The sequence below is a fragment of the Psammomys obesus genome, unplaced genomic scaffold (assembly GCF_907164565.1).
Source record: "Psammomys obesus unplaced genomic scaffold, mPsaObe1.curated_primary_1811, whole genome shotgun sequence".
Taxonomy (NCBI): Eukaryota; Metazoa; Chordata; class Mammalia; order Rodentia; family Muridae; genus Psammomys; species Psammomys obesus.
This window is the reverse complement of record NW_026591598.1, coordinates 16,615,642-16,626,774: the sequence shown is the minus strand read 5'-3', so window position 1 is coordinate 16,626,774 and position 11,133 is coordinate 16,615,642. Positions and strand designations below refer to the sequence as shown.

Genomic DNA, 11,133 nt, shown 5'->3' with positions numbered 1-11,133 from the left:
ACGCAGCCTGGCATTGAGCCCCAGGCATTCACCTGCCTTAGTTCCCCCAACTCTAGGATTGTAAACAGGTGTGAGTTTTATGTATGTGGGTTCTGGGGCTTGAGCAAAGGTCCTTATGCTTTTTCGGTAAGCACTTTCCTGATTGAGGCACCACCCCAGCCTCAAGGCCAGTACTTCTAGCATGCGTATTTTATATCTGTCTCATTTGGAGTTAAGAGAACACGTGCATGATTGTTGATGAATTACTTTATTTTCAAGAGTCCCCAGGACTCTCTTAGGTAGTACAAGGCAGGAAGTTGGATGTGAAGGGGAAGGTGGAAGGAAATTTGTTGGTTCATGGTATGAGGTGTTGGGCAAAGATCAGTCTGACTCAGCGGGCTTTGGGCCTCATTCTGGGTGAAGACAGAAGGGCCCCCACCTTGCTCTAGGGTGGGAGAGGGGTGTTTTCCTAATCTCTGGGAAACTTGATTCAGCTGGGAAAGGTGTTAGAAGAGGCCTGTGTTGAGGTACCCTGGAATGTGGCTCTCTCAGCATTTGGGTGACTTCCCACTGCAAAACTTGTTGGAGTAGAATTGATACTTTAAACTGTAGCTTTTCCGGTTCCGGGCAAAACATTCAGCAGCGGCTTTATCACACTGGCACAGCTGTTTCCTACAGGAGTTCTGGTCTGCTGAAATGAGGGGAGACAGATACTGAGCTGATGGTTGTTAATATCCTATGGCCATTTGTGGGGATCTGTCCCTTCCGACAAGCACTCGGTCTGCCTGGAAAAGCAGGTCTCCATCTGATGGGAACACACAGCACTGGCACACAGCACTGCCAGGGGTTTACCTCACTTCCTAGCCACACTATTCATTCATTCATTCATTCATTCATTCATTCATTCATTCATTCATTCATTCAAGACAGAGTCTCATGTAGCATAGGCTGGCCTTGAACTCTCTAAATAGCTGAGGATGACCTTGAACTTCTGATCCTCCTGAAAATGGCCCAGTTCAGACACTGCTGGGGATGGAACCCCAGCCCTCATGTATGCTAGGCTAGCACTCTGCCAGCTGAGCTCTATCTCTGGCCCCACCTTCTTGCTAATAGGCCTGCTTGTGTTAGTAAAGCCCCAGCCTCGGAAGCCTCAGGGCGGATGGACTTGGTGAAAGCCTGCATGATCCACCATTTACCTTGGCTGTTCTTAAGGTAGCATGCAGCTTTATTCTGACTGAAGTGCTCAAAGAGGAACTCGACAGGGGCCTTCTAGGACATGTTCATTTCCCCTCTCATCTTAGAGAGGAAAGCCGCCTGTGGTCGGAGGCTAGGGTTCTTGGAGGTTTAGTGGGTCTTATGGTGTATGTAAGCGCGGATGTTGGCAGCATGCTGGAGCTGAGGAGCAGGGCTCATCCTGCCCTGTAGAACTTGCCCGTACCTGGCACCACACTCCTCTGGAATTCTGATATGTCCAATCTGACCATGGCTGTCTTACACCCTACTTCCCATCCCCTCTGCGGCCAGGGCGCGTCCTCTTTTTGCAGATGTGCTTCTTGCTGCTGCACTAAATAATAGGTCCCTGTTGCTGGAGCTCACAGACCTCAAGACAGTGGCCAGGAAGACCTGCCTTGACCTTGTCTCTGCCTTTTCCGCACTGCTCAGGCTCATCCTCATCTCACAAGTTCACTGGGCAGCACAGCGCGGCTGACAGTCCTCTTGGACCCTTCGGGGCCATTCTGTGCCCTGTTCGGGGGTGATGGCCGTGTGTGCCCTGTTTTAGGTGTGTGCTTCACTGACTCTCAGAATCTTTTAGGACTCAGCTTAGATACCTCTGCTAACAGGACCCACCTCAAGCATCAGGCTGGGCGGTGCTTTCTGTCTTCTCCATCACCCTCTTCACCATCTTTCTTGCTTCCTACTCAATTGTGAGGTTCTTAATAAATCCACCCCCCCTGCCCCCCTGGCACCAGCAAAGGACCCAGGAGGCGCATGCTCAACAAATGTGTGAAGGAAGCCTGCTGGCATCTCGGAATCTTTCTTACCAGCACAAGTGATTTTGCCCCCTCGGTAGGAGAACTTGTAGCTCAGAAATTTTGTGCCACATCCACGTTTCTCCAGACGGTAGTAGCAACAGTCGTGAGCAACACAGCACCTGTTCGGGGGACATGTCCTATTGAGGTTGCCTTCTCACAGCCCTGGAGTCCTGGGGCCCCAGCATTTCTCTTGACCTCTGACCCTGAGCAGAGAGACTCAAGAACTAGGTCCAGAGCAGAGTTTCCAATATGCTGACCTTTGCTGGCCAGGATCCACCAGGACACTGAGGCAGTGGGCACCAGCTCTGACCTAGTTGCATCCCAGCCAGAGTGACAGAGGATAGGGAGGAGGGGGGCGGCCTCACCGGTCTGTGGCATCCTTGGGGGATCCTCTGCCACCCACACCACAGTGGCAGCCGTAGAAGGCATAGCTACTCTCCGCTCTTTTCCCCGTCTTCAGCAGGATCATTTTCCAGAAATCTGCAATGCTCCCCTGGATCTGTATTGGGCCTGAAAGGAAGTGGAGAAATGGCCCGGTGAAGCAGGGTGAACCCTATGCGGCATCTTCGCATGGCATCTGTCTCTGCTTCCTTCTCTTCCCACAAGTGGCTTCCTTCTTCCTCCCACCAAGAGAGGGCTAGGGCAACAGGAAGGAAAGCAGAGGGATAGGGCGCCACCCTCCTTAGGTTACCCCCCATCATGCCCAGTTCAAGATCAACTCTTACCTAGGGCCAAGATCACCATTGCTAGCAGCAGGAGGACCTTCATGCTGTCAGCTCTGTGAAGGACAGGTACCAATGGACCAGCCTTTCCCCCCAGGATGTCTCAGCTTCCGCCCCAGCTGCCCCCCTTTCTGTGTCATCTCTTGTCCCTTCCTAGCTCTGTGGAACGGTTCCTCATACAGGAAAGATATAGTAATGGGACCACTTTTGTACCGCCTTCATTCCTTCTGTGTTGGGGGTTGGTCTGGTGCTGTGTATTTTAATGCTAATTACTGAGCCCTAAATTTTGCCAGCCGGGAGGAGCACATCAGCCCATCCTCACATAGGCTTGTCCTTATGTAAACCTTGCCTAAGAAATCATTTCTGTTTGACCAATAAAAAGCTGACACCTGGGCAAGACAAAGGTGAAGTGGGCAGAGCTAAGGTTCTGGGGGGGGGGGGCTTGGAGGACAGACAGGCTCTTGGGAAGGAGGAGACAGCCAGCAAGAGAGGAGGAAGGAGGAAGCCGTCGTGGGTTAGGTGGAGAGAGAACCATGGGGGCTGGGAGGAAGGACTCCAAGAATGACATAGATGGAGAAAGCGACCCAGGTGAAGAATAAGCAAGTATTTATGGAATTATAGATGGCAGGTGGGTCAGAGAGGAATGGTTAAGGCAGATGGCATGGGATGGGGGATGGAAGATATGAGATAGCGTGGGTGGAATTACCTGCCCAGCCCAAGGTAAATAAGGCAGTTATAAGATCTAGCAGGTGTCTGTGTCGTCTGTGTCTATGCACAGGTGTCTGTGTCGTCTGTGTCGTTGGTTATGACAGCAGGTTGGATAATACCACTGTAATAATTATAGGGCTAATAATAAACATATTTAGCCCAATACCTTTTATTTTCAGCAACACTTCAGGGAGACCGGACTCATTCCACAGAATGGGCAAGTTTCACTAGATACCCCATCTCCATCCTCATGTTGGAGTCAAGGCTTGGGCACCCGTCGTGGAGGCTGGTCCCCAAAGTTCTCCTCCCCAACTAAAACTTCACCTTCTCTTTGCAAAGCCTTTCTAACCCTGTGCCGTGATTACACACATACACAAATGCTTCCGAATCCTCCCTCAGTACCCTCACAAACCCATACAACATACTTGCCCATAAATACCGTCTTGCACAGGACTACCTGACGGGGGCTCACACCCATGTCCGTATGCACACACATGCACCCGCATTGTCACTCAGATGCAGCCAAAGGGCAGGAGTCTCTTGGCATTTACCTCTCAGATGCTGCTGCAGTTTCTTCTCCAAGGGCCTGTCTTGTTTTTCCTGAAATCCAACTGCCCTTAAATAGCTGTTCCTTCCTCGGGGTTGGGGGGTTGGTGAGGCCCAGACAGGGAGTAGGGGGCGTGGCCAAATAGTGGGCTCACAGATGGCCATACCCAAACGCCCTGGGTAATTCCCCTTTCTTCCCCTCATCATCTGGCAGGACAGCCTCGAGATCTGGAAAATCCTTCATTTCATGGGTTGATGCCATAATAAATTTCAGCTTTGAAACCTCGCTCAGCAGCTGAAAAACAGGGCTGAGCTCCTGACTCGGAAAGTTTCCGTAAGCCCATCTGGGTGTGACCACCATCACCTCCCAGCAGCCACTTCAAAGAGCGGGCAAGGACTGTGTACAGCGGAGGGAATGAGAGTGAAAGCCTGGAATGTTCCTTTCTTCTGATAAATTGCAACACTTGGGAATGGGAAAGTTGATTCTGTATGGCTTGTTCATTTCCTCCACTGTTCGTTCACTCGATCACAGAAGGGACATTCTAAGCCTCTGTGAAGTTCCAAGGCTGCACAAACTTCTTGGGGATCCCCATAGTCCACTGCAGCATGGGAAGGATCCGATGAGGTGGATTCTCTGGCACCCTAAAGGCCAGCATTTTTAGATTTCTTCTTCCGCCTCTTCACTCTCCTCTTCCCATCTCATCCCATGATTTTCTTCTCTGTGTGTTTATGTGTCTGTGGTTGTTCCCGTGTGTGCAGGTGCATGCATGTGCAGAAGGTGTGTGAGTATGTGCATGCATGTGGAGTTCAGAGGACAACCTCGGATATTGTTTTTAGGAGCTGTCTGCTCTTTTTTTTGAGTCAAGGTCTCTCATTGACCAGGAGTTTACAAAGTAAGCTAAAGTGGCTGCCCAGCAAGTCCCAGGCATCTGGCCATCTTGACACCATCCCTCGCCAGCACTGGCATTAGACATGCATGCTGTCACACCTGGCTTTTTTCACATGGGTTCTGGGGACTGAACCCAAGTCCAAGACTGCAAGACAAGCACTTGACTGACTGAGACATCTTACCATAAGAGTTTTTTAGACCTGGAAACACTGGACTGACTGAGACATCTTACCATAAGAGTTTTTTAGACCTGGAAAAATCTGGCAGCTATTCTCCATTTTCCCACCAAACTGCGGCCTCCAACGTCTCGAGTCCCTGTTTGTTTGGCGATGGGCCTGTTAATGCTTCCTGGGTCCATGATTCCAGTCTTCAGGAATATATTAACTGTAGCTTCACTTCCTAAAGAAAACATCTTTCCTCCCTGCTCTCCAACCCATGCTAAGAATTTGGTTTCCATAGCCTTAAGTGAACTACCCGACATCAAGCCTTCAACATTTCTATCGTAGAGGCTGTGGGGTGCCTGAACACCCCATCTGTTCCTCACTCTTCCTTGCCTATGGCAGATGAGCACCATAAACCTGCTTCAGACATAAGCATCGGTTCAAAGGGTCAGTTCAAAGGATCACATCCAGGGAGGAACACAAACCAGATACAACTCATGCCCTTTCTACGTTCCTCTTGGGAAGATCATGATGGTGGAAGCATCTGACACTGAGTCATGGAATGAAGGACAGCTATTCTGGAACACTCTGCTGCCCTCAGAGAACTCAGTATGAGTAAGAAGTGAAATATTTTTATATTAAGCTATTGATAAATGAGATTGGTAATCATTGCAGCATTATGCAGTTCGTACTGTGAGTCATTCAAGCAGATGTCCTCCTGAAAAATTCAAATTTACATCATTTGCTAAAACGCAGATTTTCAGCTGGGAGGTGGTGACACACACCTTTAATACCAGCAGGTGCGTCTCTGAGTTCGAGGCCAGCCTGGACTACAGAGCAAGTTTTAAGACAGCCCAAGGCCACGCAGAGAAACCCTGTCTTGAAAAACCAAATAATAATAATAAAAAAAAGCAGATTTTTTTCCAATACGTTGTTGGTTGAATTGTGTCCCCCTTTCATATTTCATAATCTTGCTTCCTGTTCATGTCTTGGATACTTAGAATATGACCTTATTTGGAAATAGGGTCATTGCAGATACTAGTTAAGATGAGGTCATTAAGACCCTGACCCTATATACCTTGATGTCTTTACACAAAAGGGAAATGTGGTTTCAGAGAGGTGCTCACAAGACAACATTTCTAACATCCAAGGAGTCCAAGGCGCCAGCAATGTACAGAAGGCAAGAGAGTCCTGGACAGACTCTCAGCTCCCACAAGGACCCAACTGTATGGTCACTTCTGATCTCTGCCTCAGAGCCTTGAGCCAACCAAGTGAGGGGGCTGGGGCCAGCACCCCAGGAAGTGTAGCCTGGAGAGTTCCCTTCCCCACTTAGAGTCTGCACTCAGGTAAAGCTGGGTTCTTGGCTTTGCTATGGAAAACATCTGAGGACAAGCCAGCATGAAGCAGAGCTCAGTAAAGAACTTTTAGAGCGTAGATCTTAAGCACAGAGCTTAACAGAGAGGTGTTTCTAACTTCCATCACTCGGTGTAATGCACAGCAAGTTGGGAGGTTAAAGGATTTTCTTTTATAAGCAGACTTGTAAAGTGGATTTATGAGGGGTACTGCCGGGAATAAGAAGTGCTAAATAAAAAAAAAAAAAAAAATCAAGGTTAGAAATCATTTTGGCCCTAATTAGGCATGGCTTAGTTTGTCTTTAATGTTTTCAGTTGAGATGTCGTTAGGAAAAACCCCATCATTTCTGCAGGCAATTCTGGCGTTATCAGAAGGGTGTGGAGCTTCCTGGCTGTGCCAGCAGGAAAGACAAACCCAACCGTATCACCCCAATTTTTGGTCTTTCTATCTCACCTCCTTTAGGCTACTCATTTTGGGGAGCTTTGCTGTTATTAGAAAGCCACAGTGAACACTTACCCAGCAGGGGAGATACCAGGATCTTAAAGATGGTTTTCCCCAGGCAAGACTTATCCATTGCACTCTGGACCAGCTGTTCCCGGCGATTTCCCCAAACGTGGGGAACTTGACTATAATTTGTGGTAGTGGGGGGGGATTTGTGTGCTCCCCCCTTAAAAGAAGAAAAAGAGAAAAAAAGAGAAATAAATAAAGAGAAATAGATAAATAGAGAAAGAAAGAAAGAAAGAAAGAAAGAAAGAAAGAAAGAAAGAAAGAAAGCCACAACAAAGCGATGGGGCTTCCAAAGCTGTCTGTGAGCCCTCATGCCCCTTGGCCCACGGTCCTCTGCTGAGCAGTTGGTGTAAAGCTGGTTCAGGGAGATCTCATCCCCTCCAGTGGGCCAAGCCCCTTCCGTTCAACCTTTCAGCCTCTGGAGTACTCGCTACACAGTAGGCAGAAGCTGCCTCTCCCTCCATACGTCCTGGCCACCACACCAGATTCAGGATTTAAGACTGCATCCATTCTAAGAATCCTGGAGACAGCAGGAAGGATTTCTTCATCTCTCATTTCTTTAGGAATTTTTTTTCTCTCAAAATTCTAACCTCTTGGTTATGCTTTTTCCACCGACGTCTGACCTAAGGCCTTGGACATCATTGAACAAGACAAGATGTCTGCTCACATAGGAATCACGTGCTGGTTGAAGGTGAGGAAGACTAAAATGTGCTCTCTGGTAAACAGACTCAAAAACCCTCAGCAACATCCTCCCAAAACAGATGCAACAGTACGTTAAGAAGGCCACACCAGGATCAAGTGGGATCCATCCCAAGTATGCCAGGATGTTTTGGTATCTGCAAATCAATGGAAGAATATATCGTGTACCAACAGTGATGCAAAAGCCATTCAGCCATCTCAACAGATATAGAGCAGGCATTTCACATGATACAATCTATTTGTATGATTAAGAAAACTCTTCACAAATTAGATATTAAAAGAATATACCTCAAAATCCTAAAGGCTATGTAGGAAAACCCCTTAGCTGAGCCAGGTGGCACATGCCTTTAATACCAGTACTGGGAGGCAAAGGCAGGCAGATCGCTGTGAATTCCAGGCCAGTCTTGTCTACAAAATGAGTCCAGGACAGCCAGTATTACACAGAGAAACCCTGTTTTGAAAAACTAAATCAAAACAAACAAAAGAAAAACCAATAACCAAACAAACACCACAAAACAAAACAACCCTTCACCAATGTCCTGACTAAGGGAAGGTGAAACTGTTTCTAAGACAAGGATTTGCCACTCACAATGAGGCAGAACAGAAAGAAAATTGAGAAGGTGGGAGAGGGAAAGGAAACCCTTCATCCTGAGAGCTGGTTGGTTTGTCTTTCCTGCTGGCAGAGTCAGGAAGCTCCATACGCTGCCGATAATGCCAGAATTGCTCTGGAGATGATGGACGCTTGGACGCTTTCTTTAAGATATCTCAAATGAAAACAAAACAAAACATTAAAGATAATAAGTAAACTAAAAGTAAATGAGCCTACTCAGGGCTCAGGGAATTTCTAACCCTGACTTTTGGCATTTGTTATTCCCAAAAAGAGCCCTAATAAATCAGCTTTGTCTATAAAAGGAAACTCTCTAACTTGCTGTGAATGACATTCTCCCAGTGATGGGAATAGAAAGCCAAAAGATCTTCTGTGCAGCCATTGCCAAGACAAGGAGTGCCTCTCCCTTGAGAAGCACACACCCGTATGTGGGTATATCTCATTGTCCCCTGGGCACCCCTCTGTGCTTAAAATCCTCGTCACATATGCCCTTTTAATGAACTCCAACTCCATTTTCCTGAAATTCCAGGAATTGGGTTTTACTTGGGTGGAAGCCGCTGAGGGGAAAGGAAGGAACACCTCCAGCTTCAGGCAGCCATGCGGAACCACTCACTTAACGTGGTGATGTGTGTGTTAGTGCGACAGTGCTCTGCCAGTGCCAGCTGGCTAAGCTGGGCTGCCCTTCCTGGACCATAAATGCAAGAGACAAGTAAGAGTGCAAAGCAGAGGGAGAGGGAGAGAAAGAGAGAACATGAGCCCAGTGATTTCCCTTTTGTCAAAGACCTTCTTTTTTTTCTTGGTGTTATTTTTGTATGACTTGAGATACTCTTTTTTAAAAGATTTATTTATTGATTATGTATACAGTGTTCTGCCTGCATGTGTGCCTGCAGGGCAGAGGAGGGCACCAGATCTCCTTGCAGGTGGTTGTGAGCCGCCATGTGGTTTCTGGGAATTGAACTTAGGACCTCTGGAAGAGCAGCCAGTGCTCTTAACCTCTGAGCTATCTCTCCAGCCCGACTTAAGATACTTTAATCCAATTAAGTTATAATAATTCTAAGAGTAGCTGCTTCTTCATTAATTTAGTGCTGAGGACCAAACCCAGGGCTAGCTCTCTCCCACTGATGAACTGTCAGCCACTTAACTGGTCCTTTTTATATAACTGAAAAAGCTTTCTTTCTCTTCTTCTTTTTATTCTTCTTTCATACGTTACAACCCCACCACAGTTTTCCCTCCCTCCATTCCTCCCAGCCCCCTCATCTCCCCCAGACCCAGATCCACTCCATTTTCCTTCAAAAACAAACAAACAACAAACAACCAATAAGACTGGGCACAAACCTTCATATCAAGGCTGGGCAAAGCGATCCAGTGGGGTGAAAAGGGTCACAAGAACAGGCAAAAGAGTCAGAGACACTTCTCACTCCCCCTGCTCGAAGCCCCCCAAGAACATCAAGTTATACAACCGTAACATATATGCAGAGGACCTAGCTCAGATCCATACAGGGTCCGTGTTTGTTGACTCAGTCTCTGTGAGCCCCTACGAACCCTGCTTAGTTGATTCTGTGGGCTGTGTTCTCATAGTGTCCCTGACCCCTCTGGGTCCTACAGTCCTTCATCCCTCTCTTCTTCAGGGTTCTGCTGGTTCCTCCTAGTGTTTGGTTGTGTCCACTGCCTTCTTAGGTTTCCATCTCTTCTCAATATGACACAGGCTGGGAACCAAACCTTTATCGTTATGTCTTTTAAGGGACAATTACAATCTAAACCATTATACTAGCTAACTAGACTCTTTCACTGTCTTTAGAACTTTCTCAGATTATTAAGAATTTCTAGAAGTTAAGAGCACTGGCTGTTCTTCCAAAGGTCCTGAGTTTAATTCCCAGCAGCCACATGGTGGCTCACCACCATCTGTAATGAGATCTGGTGCTCTCTTCTGGCCTCCAGGCACGCATGCAGGCAGAGTACTGTATAATTAATAAATAAACAAATCTTAAAAAAAATAATAAAAAAGAATTTCCACGTTGTTGGAGTCATATAACCTAATAATGCTGTAATGGTCCTTTTTTCCTTGAGAGTTTTGGATCCTTGTTGCTTCCATATGGCGCTCTGAATTATGTTTTCTATTTTGATGGAGACTGCCTCTGGAATTTTGGTGGAGATTGCACGGATAGCTTTTGTCAGGTTAAGTCTGGAGTTTCTTTGCTTGTTTTCTTTTTCCTGAGTGATCTGTGCACTGATGAATGCAGAGTATGAAAACTCCCAATAGTATTGTATCTGGATTAATCTATCTCTTTATATTCAGTAGTGTAATACCATTTAGCACATATAAGCGGCCTAGATTTTTTTTCTCTGTTGCTGCAATAAAACCCTGAGCAAAAGCAACTTGAGGAGGAAAGGGTTTGTTTGGTTTACAAGTCACAGGCCATTACTGAGGGAAGCTGGGGCTCTAAGCGGGAACCTTGAGGCGGGATCTGAAGCAGAAACCATGGAGGATCCTGCTTATTTGTTTGCTCTCTATGGCTTGCTCAGCCTGCTTTCTCATACAATCCAGGACCATCAGACCAGTGGGCTGTGGGCCCTCCCACTTCAACCACTCACCGTGGGAATGCCCCCACAGCCTTGCTCACAGGCCAATCTGATGGAGGCAATTTCTCAACTGTGATTCCATCTTCCCGGTTATGTCATGGACCAGAAGAAGACTTTGTTATTTCCCTCTGAGCCTCACCCTGTAGGGCAGGGGAAACTTTGCTGTTTCCTCATGGGTCTGAGGACTTTATTCACTAAGGACTTCCTTCCCGCACTCTTTACAATCCCTAGGATGGTGAAAGGAGAGAGCCAACGCCAAATTGTTTTTTGACCTCCACACGTGCACCATGGTACCCGGCACACACACACACACACACACACACACACACACACACACACACACACACAC

General features: G+C 47.3%; 1 protein-coding gene and 1 non-coding gene across 3 annotated transcripts; one reads left to right on the top strand and one right to left on the bottom strand.

The window, feature by feature from the left end:
• Positions 1-262: 262 nt before the first annotated feature.
• On the bottom strand, positions 263-4,016 carry Pla2g2a (phospholipase A2 group IIA). 2 transcript variants are annotated; one of them, XM_055611265.1, is made up of 5 exons: positions 3,994-4,016; positions 2,738-2,790; positions 2,378-2,522; positions 2,022-2,131; positions 263-670 (listed from the first exon to the last, which is right to left on the bottom strand). In XM_055611265.1, the coding sequence occupies exons 2-5, from the start codon at positions 2,778-2,780 to the stop codon at positions 528-530; spliced, it is 441 nt and encodes a 146-aa protein (XP_055467240.1). In that variant the 5' UTR covers positions 2,781-2,790; positions 3,994-4,016; the 3' UTR covers positions 263-527. The 2 variants fall into 2 exon arrangements, with proteins under 2 accessions (XP_055467240.1, XP_055467241.1); XM_055611266.1 differs by having other exon boundaries at positions 263-667.
• A 2,883-nt stretch (positions 4,017-6,899) lies between these two features.
• On the top strand, positions 6,900-7,059 carry LOC129680029 (U1 spliceosomal RNA). The gene has a single exon (XR_008720625.1). It is a non-coding gene; the product is annotated as a U1 spliceosomal RNA (small nuclear RNA).
• Positions 7,060-11,133: the final 4,074 nt, after the last annotated feature.

Bases quoted from the DNA above. Each gene is read 5' to 3' on its own strand.
- Pla2g2a (XM_055611265.1), bottom strand. From the start codon at position 2,780: ATGAAGGTCCTCCTGCTGCTAGCAATGGTGATCTTGGCCCTAG. The intron at 2,132-2,377 runs GTGAGGCCGCCC...TCCCCCGAACAG, and splicing joins CCCAAGGATGCCACAGACCG to GTGCTGTGTTGCTCACGACT. The intron at 671-2,021 runs GTAAGAAAGATT...CCCTCATTTCAG, and splicing joins GGGCAAAATCACTTGTGCTG to CAGACCAGAACTCCTGTAGG.